Source organism: Diadema antillarum, unplaced genomic scaffold (assembly GCF_040938485.1).
Source record: "Diadema antillarum isolate AM-2024a unplaced genomic scaffold, OU_Dant_1.0 seq00000323_RagTag, whole genome shotgun sequence".
Taxonomy (NCBI): domain Eukaryota; kingdom Metazoa; phylum Echinodermata; class Echinoidea; order Diadematoida; family Diadematidae; genus Diadema; species Diadema antillarum.
Window position 1 is genome coordinate 776,920 of NW_027271342.1, and position 14,039 is coordinate 790,958.

The following is a 14,039-nucleotide window of genomic DNA, read 5'->3' on the forward strand; positions in this document are numbered from 1 at the left end:
AATATATGGATTGCAAAACACATCACGGAAAATACATTTTGATATTGAATATTTCAGTAATCCGTTACTATAAGGCGTAACTTAGCAGCTTTGTTTATTAAAGAATCGATCAAGCCAAAGGAAATACAGAACTGACTCACACACACCACATACACAATATCTCTCTCTCTCTCTCTCTCTCTCTCTCTGCTATATATATAAGTATATATAGTATATATATATAATATATATATATAAGAAGAAGAAGGAGTCTCGAGTATACCGTTTGTAGACGAAGGTCCGAGGCGAGCCGAAAATTTTGTTAATAAAAACCTTGTTGGAACTACAAATGGCGGTTCCATGACATTTGCTCCTGCGACAATTACTCCCATGATATATCTGCACGCTAAGCCAAACGTAAATTCAACCCATAAACATAACCCTAACCTTAATCCTAATTCTCACATCAAACTAAACCTAAAACCCTATCACAACCCTAACCCTAACCCTAAGTCCTTAGAGAAAATAAGACCGGAGCAATTGTCGTAGGAGCAAATGTCGTGTCACCCAAATGGCACACTCGAGACTCCTTCTTACAATAATATTCGAAGTCCAACACGTGGAAAATTATATATATAATAATGAGTAGCTTGCATCCAGAAGGCGCTAAATCCATCATTTTTTCAATGGAATTTAGTGCCTTTTGAAGCAAGCTCTTCATATATATACATATATTTATATATATATACTTATATATGCATATTCATAATTATGTCTGTCTGAGCGTGTCGCGATAAAGGCTAAACGTACCCAGAATTTCTTCCGCGCTGTTGGCTCTGACTGTGAAAATTTCGGTGTCTGAAATGACAAGAAGAGAACATTCTCTAAATTTAATATTGATTATTTTAACGAAATAAGATGCACCTATAATTGCTTTTAAAACAACAATATGGCCATTCTCATTGCTAAAAATTTTCTGCAATGGGATCTTTTCGCGAAAAGGTCCATATGTATCAAATCTGTCGACAAGAGGAATTTCAGTTCAAATTCCATTTTTAACAGCTGAGGCTGGATTGCGTGACAATTTACAGTCAAAATAACAACGGAAAAACTTAAGTACTAAAATCAAGAGGAGAAATGACATCATACTTTGGTCTTCGGTAAGAATGTAAGTACTGAGGAAAATGGGCAAGTGAAAAATATGACACAACTGCTCTTTGCAATTTCTTAAAATCCTAAGAACAAAATTTATTAATGCAAAATGGTTGAATGGAACAAAATTCAAAAGCGGCATCCACAAGTGAAAGAAAGGTTCAGTGGAAAATTGCAAATGCAAAACTGTGAACACAGCCATCATGGACACAGTCATTATTCTTTTCATTAAAAAAAATGAGTCTTACAGGGACACTTTAAAATGGCGCTAACAAATTCATAATATCATTTGTCCTTTTTTGCCGGCAAAAACTGAAGAGATATATTGTTAAATGGAAATAAAAGGCAACTTACCAACAGGACTGTCTTTCTTGTCAACCCAGAATACTGTAATACAGAGACGGAAATAAATGAGTGCAACTCTTTTAATGTTTGCAAAAACATGAATGATTCCTCACCTCGTATCAAAGTGGAGGAGAAGCATTAATTGGAATGTCGTGCTGGTAAGTAATTCTCTTCCACTGACAACCCAATAACTATTGTAAGGTGGCGTCAGAGAATACCACTTGACCCCAGTCCATTTCATCTTCTTACGAACCAGTTTGAAGAGAACGCCATCTCGCGACAAAAAACGAGCAAACGCTTGCAAACTTTCATTAAGTCGTAACGGCGCCGAGCATTTTTACTGACTCTGATCCTTCCCATCCCTGTTATCATTCCTGCGACATAATACCAGGAACATGAAAGGCTGGTACGTGTACTTGCTCATTTAACTATACCACATTCTTTGCTCTCACTTCTCTGAGTACTCTTCTAGCTCTTTCTCAATTTCCTATTTTCTGTCAAACACCAGGGTTTACATGGTAATATACCTGCTCTGCCTGATTTTACCGTCTTCTATATTCCTTAAGAGGTGAGTCGATTTTTTTTTTTCAAGTGAAAAGAGCTGAAAACGTTATATACATGCGAATTCCATTTGACCAACTTTTCTTGTATTAAAAATGTAACAAAACGCATCTTTTCTTTTAGGGTCTTTTTTTTAATTTTTTTATCTGAACATTTAATTTTTTTTTTTTTTTACCTTTGTCTTTCTAACAAGATTATCAGCGCCTCTGAGTAAGTCTGAGTATTTACAAATGGTCCAATTTCTCGATATTTCTTCATCAACATATCCTTCCTTCTCCACAAATTTGCATCACTTCGCTACCCAATCGTATCAAATAAGAGAACTCTTGAATTTCATAAACCCTAATCTTTAAGTGAGAGAGCGAGTGGTGGAACATATTGCGGTAATTCCAGAAGAAAACTTATAAAAAATGAAGTGACTCGTTCCCCGAGGATACTACGCTTCACAAGAGGATAACGGGCGAACTGCTGAGGACGCTTTGAGAAAACAAGCGGAAACATTTGGCCTCTTCAACTCAAGCACGGCGGTCGGGGTTCTCTTCCACAACGCACAGATACTGTCTGAAGGTATGAATATTCTTGTATAGTGCATTAACACTCCCTTGGCTCTTGCTGTTCGCAAGGAAGAGTAGGAAGTAAGAATCCTGTGAAAAACTTTAACCGCAAAATGGTATGTTTTACTAGATCAGATGTATATAAATATATATATGCATATATAATATATATTCATAATGAAAGGTAGATATACACACAAATATTCATCCAATTCTGTATACCATAGGGTCTAGTGTGGTTAACTTTTTCCCTCTCCCAAGTCACTTTTACAGAGATGTTAGTGTGGTTGAATTAATCCTGCCCAAATCTCACGATAGTGCCTTGGGTGGTGCGATTTTTTTTTTTTTTTTAGATTTTGAAGTGCGGACGATGTGGTTTGCCGATATGGCAGTCTGGTGAAGTTACTTTCCCATTATTACCGTGCTATGCCAACTAGGAAGCCACTCGAAATAAATCTTACGACCAAATAGCATGAAGTTATTCAAAATCGATGTATACGATTGTTCTATCACAGTATCCGATTGCATGGGATGTGCTCGCGGGCTCGCAAGAACTATAACCTTTACCTTCGTGTACTCAAGTTTGTACTTACGTCTTTTTGCAGGTACTCTATCTCCTGCTGTGTCGAACTGCAAGCTGCAAACTGTATGAAGATACAACGCGGAAAATCAATGAGCATGTAATCGATCACTTCGCATTTCAAATGTGAATATTCCGTCTTTCGAGCAACACAACGGATGTTGAGTCTAGGGGAAAATCACTCCTTGCAACTTATCGGGTTTTTTTTTTTCAACTTCATTTAAATCAAGGAAACATTTTCCATATGTTTATAGTATATCAAATAAAATAAAAATCCTACATTTTGTACTACCTGGAAATCTTCTCATCTGAATTCAAAACTCCAACCTATATACCATTATGGTTATCATTTATTCAGTTACTTGTGACATCTCCAGTTAAGTTGGGGTTTTTTCAGCAATAATGGCTGCTTGCACAACCCTCTGTCAGAGCCTCTAGTTGTCTTTATTTTCGCCTCCATGCCTCTGAGTTTGAGCTCTGCTCTTGAGGTGTTTGTCTTCCTCTCACCATTCCACTAGCCTTAATGTTGCACCCGACTATCAATGTTTCGGTACGGGCAATACTGGCAGTCAGCAGTTGGTAGAAATCATCGATATAGCAGATCAGCTTCCGGCGAATTAGTTTGATAAAGAAGTAGGTCTTGGGGCTATTGAATTAGACATTCCCAAATTCTAGTCATTTCATTATGATGAGGAAGGTTATTGATTTGATTTTCCATCCCATGTCCCCCTGCCAAAATTTTCACCACGTCATCATTATTATTTGTGTGCGTCATTTCTCCCCTCTCCCACACACATATTTGTGTGTATATAATGATAGCTATATTCAATGGAATCCATCCTTCGGACATTAGATATCGAAAATGACGTCCACAACATTTTGATTTGATTGAAATAAGGACAAGCAACCAATCAAACTTCAAAATTGAAAGCTGAAGATTACACATAATATCTACAATATAATATCTTGACACAATGGATGTCATTTATTCATTTCATTTATTCATTTAATGTGAATCTTTATACAAAGTGGCCTGACCAAGATAGAATATATGTATTCAAAACAACATAAGATGGACAAACAATATTTTTAAAACGACATACAGCTGTAAGGTAGACAAACATCAAACATTCAGGATAAAGTAAAATTATGCAATCATGTAGATTTGAAATAACTAATTGCCGGTCTTCCTCATGGGTCTGTTATTGGTTAAGATAATAGTAAACATGAACAGCAACAACAACAACAACAACAACAAAGAATCAATCTTTTCAAAAATGAGTACTCGTCATGTGCTGCGTCTTCGTTGACCTTTAGTTGTCCGTATGTGCTTTTTAAGTTATTGATTATAGCTTCTGATTTTGATTAAAGAATAACAAATCACTAAATTCAAAGATGTGGGAATGCTATGGGTGTGACCGGCAAAACTCCCCTTCAGTCAACCTCCATACGTTTCTTCCCTCTGTTTTTCAGCTTACATAAGTTGACATGAATTCACAACACCGCGAATGTAATGTTAACCGTTGGCTTATTTATCAGGTACTTGACCCAATGATTTCAGAGTGGATATTCTCAGCACAATCAAATGTCTAGAAACTTTTTTGTTTTGTTTTTTTTAAGCAAAGGTAATGCTTACAGGTTAGTGCGCAGATTTATTTGATAAAAACCCTCACTTTGCATCATATACATGACAATAAAAACAATTCATTTTTATTATAATTTTGTGTGTCTTAAATGATTGTTGAGAAGAGAAACGTAGCACGAAAAGATTAATCAGAAAAACAGTGACAATGACACCCATGCAGCAAAGTGCTAAAAGAGACTTCACTCCGGGAGTATCATGTATTGCAAAATACCTTTACAAAGTGGTTGTATGATAAGAAAGATGTCATCATAATCATCAATTTGTTTTCAATTAATTTTCTCACTCGAGGGGAAATACGTAGTAAAGACTAAATATTAGAGGTTTATTTTTGATTCTTTGAATTCTTTCCAACAAGAAGATTGCTTTTGTGCATTATCGGAATGAAAGATCCTTCCTCAGCTATTTAATTAGCTGGGATTCTATTTCTCCCCAGCCTGAGGTATCAACGTAATATTTCGAGATTATAATGGTTAACATTAGTTCGTAAACAATAGACAAACGAATTCCACTATATGCATGCGTCTTGAAATTTATACGCGCAGTTGAAATTATGGCATGGACAATTTCTAAGCTGACATGAAGAGCTTGCTTCCAAAAGGCGCTAAATCCATCATTTTCAATGGATTTAGCGCCTTTTGGAAGCAAGCTCTTCATATACTCCATCACTTCCTCTTGGCAGGGGCGTGTATTATGTATATGTTGTTGTTGTTGTATGTTTGAAGAAAAAGCCACTGATCAAAGCCACCATCAGTCCTATGACTCATCCATAGAAAATAATTGAGGAGGGATTTCTCCTTATCATCTACGACACACGAAAAGGTGGTAGGGCGACTCTATTTGCAGACACCCCCTAAAACAGAATTATTACATTGACGCCATAAATGACTAGAGGATACCATAGCAATCCAAATAAAATATTATGCTGTCGTAATGGGTAACGATCACACAAACACACACTCACGCACACACACACACACACACACACACACACACACACAAATAAGTATAATTGACATATTAAGGGTTTGTCTACGTCACATTCAAAGTTGCGGGGAAACACGCCCTTACTAAGAAGTAGAAGTAGAGGTAGTAGGAGTTTTACAGGAGAAAAAGAAGAAAAAGAATAAGACGTAGAAGAACGAACCCTTCGTGAATACTACAAAGTATGTAACTTGCGTAAGTGTAAGCTAATGTTCATGTAAGCGATAATTTTCATCAAGTATGGCTACCTCATAGGTGGAAGGAAGAAGGAAGAGAGAGGTTAAAGGGATTGTACGGTTTGGGTTGAGACCTGGATATAGGTTTTCAACTTTCTTTGGTGAAATACGAAAAAGCTTGCAAGTGGAATTTAACATTTACTTGATGAAAATTGTTTTTGAAATGGCCCAGATATCCAAGACAAAGTGATACTAATAAAAGCCACCTTTATATTGGGATCGCTTTGTTTTACTTTGTTTTTGGATATCTCAGCCATTTCAGAGCCCATTTTCATCAAATAAATTTTGAATTCCTCCTGAAGTGGTATGCTCTATAACGTTTTATAGGTAGTTTCTTAGTATCTTGCAAAAAAAAAAATAAATCCTCATCTTCACCAATACTGGACCACCCTTTTAACGTGTTTGGCGTGACCGAAGGTTATCACAGCTATAGATGTGATTTTGGTGAGGTCATCTCCTAAATGGCGGATAATAAAGAAGCTACATTCCCCTTCGCTTTTAAAGGCATAACTATTGGGTGATTTAAGACTTAAAACAATTAGTTGTTGTGTCTACAATTCACCCACGCAATGCATATAATTTTTCCCCTTTTTTGATTAATGGTAAAGAAAGGTTTATGAGACGTTGACATTATCAATCATTTAGTACTATTTTTTCACATGAGATCGTGAAAATGTTAAATTCATGTTCTGTTAAAATGTTACAGAGTCTGCAGACGCTTTTTAAGGTGGTGTGCTGCTGGGAAATGGGGAAGGAGGGTCAAGGGTCAAAGTACAAATCCCCTCTCCCCTTCCCCTCAAAGAATCCCCGGGTGAAACTCTCGAAGATTAGGATTTTGTGGTTGTCTTTTTATTCCTTTTTTCCCGATATTCCCCCTATTTTTTGAAAAGCTACAAATGTGTGTGTGGGTTCCGCGGCCTCTATGTTAAACACTCTCACACTTAGTCACTGTTAGTTGTCTTGTTTCCAATTTCAATGAGTTTCTTCAGTATAGTTTGCTTTCACTGAGTATACCTTAGTCAATTTTGATGAAGGAATCGCTTGTCATTTTAGGAAAATTATTCTTTGAATGGGCTTTTTTAATCTGGTCATCCTTCTTTTGAAACGGGTTGTTCTATTGGGCAGATCATGAAAATTTCTGTTCGTCGTAAATATTAGGTATGAATTTAGGCATAGAATGTAGTATATCATAGAATGTGATTTCGACCCATCAATACCATATATCTATATAGAAATGTACTTGCCAGATTATAAAATGTGGGGTGATTTTTTTCTTCAGCGATAATCATTCTAACTGGATTTGTATGTCAGGGCATATCGTTCCACTTACGGACGATACAGATCAATCCATTCACTATTTCGTCTGGATTCTAATAAACATGAATTCTGTTTTTTAATATGCAGAGAAACTGCTTTATTTTCTACGTAAGCTTACTTCCAACAGGAGAAGGCAAAATGAAGCCGCAGAGCAAGTATAGTGCGAAACATGAAAATCATGTTGATCATGTGCAGAGAGAGAGAGAGAGAGAGAATGAGATAGGAACACCTTTGGTATATATCTAGAGAAGATTGACGAGAGAATCATGTCTTACAAGTTAATGTGAGGGATATGATCATGTTTTCTCCCCTTCTTTTTTTACCGTAGGTATAGCCCAATAGAGGATATGGCAAAGCTGATGTTGACAAGTCGATTTTGATCTATTCAATCCATCATCTTCACTGCTGCTATTGGCACAGTTTTCCCTCCTCGTGCCGTTGATGAGGTCAGTGACGTTATAGCCAACGATCACCGTAAGATAACGGTCAATCCGTCTATCCATATTTAAGCATTTTGCCGCATACATGCCGCTCTCACGCGCAGAAGATCGATAAAAATGCGCCCGATTGAAAGCAAAAGTCGAGGACGGAAGTTTTCATTGCGATGACTTTCTTCGATAACACTAACTCGCTCTCAATCATCTTGTCAATCAGCAAGAGGTACCTAGGCGAGCTCGAAACGAAAAACTTACTTCCTTGCGTCATATAGGAGGGAACGAAGGAGAGGGAATGACAATCGCTGTATACATCTGAGAGTTAGACTAATAAGAGAAATATTCTTTCGAGTGATGACTTTATGTCATTGGTGTCTCACCCCAGAGATTGATAACAACGCTTGCTCGTGCTCAGGCAGACCAGGACTAAATAGATCGATATCTGGGTATACTGACTGACCGGAGGTTAAGATAATGTTTGATACTCGATTGGACGATTGGGATATTTTTGGTTTAAGAGGAGGCTAACCACATCACACACACAAACACACACACACAAACACACACACACACACACACACACACACACACACACACACACACACACACACACACACACACACACACACACACACACACACACACACACACACACGCGCACAAGCAAGAACACAATCACACAGAGACCTAGTCGATTGATGATACCTTTCTCATTGAATAAACTTCGCTTGCCAACAGGGAAAGAAATTGGACGCTGGTCATGCACGCCCTTAACGCCACGTGCATAATGCATTTATTCATGAATGGGATTAAGAGGGAAGTCGTGTTCTTGTTTATTTATTCATCATAAAAAAACACGACAAAACGTTAAAAAGAATGAGTTCGATGTAAGCAGGGGCAATGTAATGCAACTGCATTGCATTCTTGTAAAAAAAAAATCTTCGGGGTTGAGTTTGCGTGTCACGTTTGTTTCAGAAAAATTTGCCCTTTAGCGCAACAGGTTTAGGAGTAGGCCCTAGCTTCAACCCGATCTTTGATAGCTTTTTTTTTCTTCGACCAAGAATTTAGTCTTTATCATATAAATAAAATGTAGACTTCATAAAGACCTCATCTGTGAAATGTTCAAAACTACTCATTAGTGTAAATGTATTTAAGGGCAGAGCGCATAAAAGGTTTTATGTTGCTGTTGTTTTTTTTTTTTTTTCATTTACAGTGTAATAGAATCAGTAGCAGTGACAAGTTCAGTATTTGGAGAGATATCTTTTGTTTGTAAAGTTATGATTGAGATAAATGCAGTCGGGCATATCATTTTGATTCAGTGTAATTAGTACTGTTGAAAATAAGATTAGCTGATTTTATTTTTCTTCACACGACGTGACACAAACACACACACACATTATGAAGAGTTTAAATGCAGGAACAGATAAACGCCATTTTCACAATTTTAAACTATAAGGGCATCACCAGGTAGAGAAAAATAAAGTCTTTATAATTATATCGCACTCTTTACATTACGGTTATCATTTGAGGACAAATCATTGTTAAAGTTATCATACATATTTTGATCTTTTTTCTCTTCCTTTAGCAACTTTAATCTGAGATTCTAAACAAAGATTCTTTTTATTTATCTATTTTTTTTTTGAAATGTGTTCGTACAACGTTAAGATTAAGAGGTTCTGGGTGTTGTATTATATTCGTATATATTAAGATCGTGAAGATTAAGGGCCTCATCCACGTCAAGCTCTGCTTATGATGACGGCCCCCTGTACTGAGTTCTCCCTTGTTCACATATGAATACAGTATGCCTTAACATCTTGTTTTTCTGTTATTGAACTTTGAAGGTATGAAATTGACAATTCTTGCATTAATTTGCATTTTTCTCTCCTCTTTTTTTTTGCATACTCTGTATCATTTTGTCTTCATTATAATATTGTATATGGGGAAAGAAAATGCAGAAATAAAACCAAACCAAACCAAACCAAACCAAATCTGTCAAATATCTCGAATAGATAAAAATGAATATATCAGTTTTTGCTGGTAAAGTCTTACGTCCAAAGGTGAAATTATCATTTTTGCATTGTATTATGTCGCCATTATTTTTTTGTTGTGACAAGCACTGTTTACGTTTTACATGGAGGCTTCTATACAAAAGTGTTAGACTTCAAGGCAGAATGGCAATATTTCATGTTTCTCGAGTAAATAAAATACCCGAAATGGAATGATGTGAAGGTGATTGCATCATCAACTCATGTATATACGTTGATTTCAGTGAAAGCTCAGTCTGCCATTGCCTTTGATTTTGTTCAATAAAATGTTTTGATTAAAGTCAGCTGGAAAACAAAGTGGCATTGCCTGTTAACATTCGTGAGTCAAAATGCTGTCGGTCAACGGTCAACTAAACGATGACTTTGGCCACTCACTTGATTTATTGTGCCGTATCAAACTCATCACGTCTACGCACACACTCTACTAATATTTTGAAGTAACGTTCATTGTGACTTGGTTTCGTTTGGGGCGATATTCATTGGTGATACTTTAGCCCTGAACATATCTTGATCTTTATGATCATTATAATCTTTAGCTCGTTTTTTTTTTTTTTCATCGTAGGTATGCGAGTCAGTACTGTATAGATGCAGAGGATACAATTTTAAAAAAAAAATCGGGCTGCCATCCATACATTTTTTTTCTCTGCCATTGCCTTTGATTTTGTTCAATAATCTTCCGGAAATATGGTAGCGGAAATTTTCAAATCCCAGAGCAAAATGGAACAACAATATTCTTCCGCAGGACACGTTTTCATGGTATGTGTGAAAAAAAAAATGAGCCAGTTACTATTTCCCTTTTTGATAAAGAAATATTAATTCTGATTGGGATGCTAGCAGGGCAAAATGCTGTCTAGCTTCGGCCTGAAATGCGTGAGCGCTTTTCCCGTCAACATGGGAAGACCAGTCACGTGTGCTATCAAATTTCGTCGTTTTATTTAAATCTTAATGCCAGTTCAGTCTGCCTTTCCTCATGCGTGTCACGTAACAAATCCGAAAAACAAAATAAACGAAGAAAGATAACGATCGTCTTCTTTCCTTGCTTAAACTCATTCAACTCCGTGAAATCAAACCTTGAAGGAGTTGAAATTTGCTGTTCAAATGCTGGGTTTGTCCATTATATCGATCGGCACGACAGCACTCTGTCGATTCGGATGGACATTATTTTAAAAAGCCGTCTTACTTACGATATGACATACGGTGCTGTAGTCGCAGACACATTCCTGAGGCATTCTGGGAATAGCTGAGACTCTCTCAAAAAAGTAAAGTTCACGCGACACGTGCTTTCCGCCGCAAATTTTTCTTAAGAAGAAAAGGAAGGGGGGGGGGGTCTTTCATAATGACACAGCAAACAAAACATGGCGCCAAATGACTTTTTTGGTAAGTATGGCACTTTTGTATGTCTCCGTGTTAGTATAACGTGCAGTTATCAGGTCAAGGTTGCAGCCATCTTACATCTTTTTTAATCTTTATTTTTATGAATGCCTCCACTGTTGAGCAGATTCCAAACTATGTAATATCTCTCTTTTATGAATGCTGTAAATGAAGAATTACTGCTTCAAATACGCATACTTATAATGTAGTGGTATTCATCATGCCTTATTTGCCTAAGACTTTGACGTTTCATCTCAGGCGTTTTTTAAAGTGATTAAAAAGGAACGAAATCTGATAAGGCGTTAATCTTTTGCCTGTAAAAGAATATACCTATGGATGGCATTAAATATAAATTATTAGAACTAATGTCAACTTGCCTAATTGAATTCTATGTGTTGAGTCAGAATCAGTCCTCAGATTGTTTATTTTTGTCATCTTTTTCAAGTATTATTATCTGAATTAACTAGAGTATGTATGCCACTGATAAAATGTCGACGAGCGAACCTCTCTATCTTCCTTTATCTTGTTTGGCACAATTTTCATGTATTTATGTCAATTTATTTTGCAGGTTGTGCTGAACTGTGGTCGTGATTTATTTGCATCCAGGTTCTAGATCTGATGTGATGTTGGCCTGGGCTGATCTGGACATAAACTCCCGTTTAAACAAACTATGACAAACTTGAGAAACAAAATCTCAAGAAATATGTGCAATTACATTAAATTTTCATGTAACTTTTCACCCTTTCATACTTCATAAAATTTTTAATTAATGATGTTTTATATGGCAGCTAAACTTAATGTAAATATATCATTTACTCGTTACATCTGTTGCTTGTTCTTCCGATAGAATTCCAAACCCCATCTCCCTGGTTTTAACCTGCTTTGAAGCTCCATTGCTTTTAACACATGCTCAGTCCGAGTCCTGTGGTTTTGACTTGTAAAGTTTGCTCTCTGCGGTCACTTGCAAGCTGGACTTTAACTGTGTGCACGTTTTCATTAGGTATAGAAACTGACGTGCATTCATTTGGTCGTACACCAGCTATTCGAATTCATTCCCATATAGCACTTACCTATTCTCATGGTTAACAAGAAAAAAAAATCACAAACAAGGCAAAAAGTCCTCAATCCTGTGCTCTGAGATAAGCTCTCTCTGCTTCAAACCAATTTCTGTTGAATATAGCTTGCATGGTGTTGCAAGCATCGCGTCAAACATAAACTCCTACAAAGTGTTAGTTATTTAGCGACATCACGAAAACCAGGCCGACCTGGTAACTACCATACTTGTGTATTTTTATTCCTCGTGGCCACATTAGTCCTGTTTAATTTAAAAAATTGAACAATCTTCAACAAGCCGAACATTTTGATATCAGAACAAGAAAAGCAAACAGACGGTATTATATAGATTCTATAATATTTTTTCATCAACAACTTCTGACCGAAAAAAAAAAATCTATATAGATTTAAGACATTATCTTTAGCGCTTGAAACTTTGACAGAGCCTTCTCCACGTGTAATGTTGTTTTGACAATAAAATTTGATATTCGGTGAGTGTTATCGAAAATTAATGGAGTCACTCTGTTCATGGGAAGGGGACGTATAATAATGGATAAAATGCACTTGACAGCACTAATAGTAGGATACCTACTTAGCTGCATGTCATAATCACTTTTTCTGGTCTTTTAACGCAAGAAACCGACACATTTCTCACCTATCCAACACACACTACTTACCGGCCTGTGTGAACAAGGTAGCCAATGTCATGACTACGGCCAGAGACACTATGTTACTTGACTGCATCTGCATTGAAGACAAACGAGAAAAACATTGACATTTTAGATTTATCATGATTATTTTACTTTTATTCTTGATTTTGTTTATATCTAGAACCAATGAGTTGAGCTTATAGTCAAGCTTCTGATATATTTTCCCCGACTAGTACAAAAGAAAAAAAAGTAAACCTGTAACTATCAAATCAGTCAAGAAATGAACGGAATCAAAACGGGAGGCCTCGAATAGCACCACATTAGATTGCATTTTTTGTGTGTCCATGAACATTGAGTAGAGAGCCCTGTAAGGAGTACTTCACAGTCATTACAGGTCTTTGTTTCTCTTTTTTTCAGAACAGGAACAAGTGTGTTATTGTTTCCAATATGAATGATTTAATCAAGTTGGCAATGCATGTCCTCTGCTAGAGCGTTGAGTGGCTAATATGAAATCGACGTCGGCGTTGCTGGAAATTTTCCTTAGATTGTGTTCTTTCTCTCATTCTTTATACCGCTAATTCCAGAGGTCGCTGAAATAATGTACCCGTGCTTCTCGGGTTGCGCATTATTCAAAATTTCCCCCTCTTAGAAAACATTAGCTGGAAGGTTTCCCGCCCTACGGCACAACTGCCTATTTCCGAGCGCGGACTCCCATTCCGTTAAAATTGCAATATAACTCGGTGCTTTTCCACCATCCACTGCTGTGGTGCTGTGTCCCCACTCGGAAGTCATGAATACAACTACGGCAAATACCTTGTACAATGCGTTTTCAGATGTAAGGTTATATCCACTTTCTTTCAACCCTCCCTAATCCCAACCCTCAAAATACAAAAATGGATATAGCCTAATAATGTAGAACAATAAGTCTGGTTAAAGCATTAAAACCTCTCATCTTGTTCTTATTAAAATGCACTTTGTTTCGGGTCCTTGTCGGCAAAATAGAAATAAAAAAAAGATGAATGGTTTACTCTAACGGTACATGTAATATGACTTAAATAAAGAATTCACTGTGTATTCTGATTTATACCTGCAGACAGGTCTCGTTTGAAAATCACACCAGCCAATCTGGCATAAGC

At 36.8% G+C, this 14,039-nt stretch overlaps 1 protein-coding gene across 1 annotated transcript in view; it reads right to left on the bottom strand.

The window, feature by feature from the left end:
• The window catches only part of LOC139730627 (uncharacterized), a 36,199-nt gene that overhangs the window by 2,238 nt on the left and 19,922 nt on the right, over positions 1-14,039 (bottom strand). The window contains exons 2-5 of the mRNA XM_071641484.1: positions 12,931-12,997; positions 3,185-3,235; positions 1,486-1,518; positions 790-837 (exon numbers count right to left, since the gene is read on the bottom strand). Coding sequence (XP_071497585.1) covers positions 790-837; positions 1,486-1,518; positions 3,185-3,235; positions 12,931-12,997 — 199 coding nt within the window. The remainder of the gene's footprint in view (positions 1-789; positions 838-1,485; positions 1,519-3,184; positions 3,236-12,930; positions 12,998-14,039) is intronic.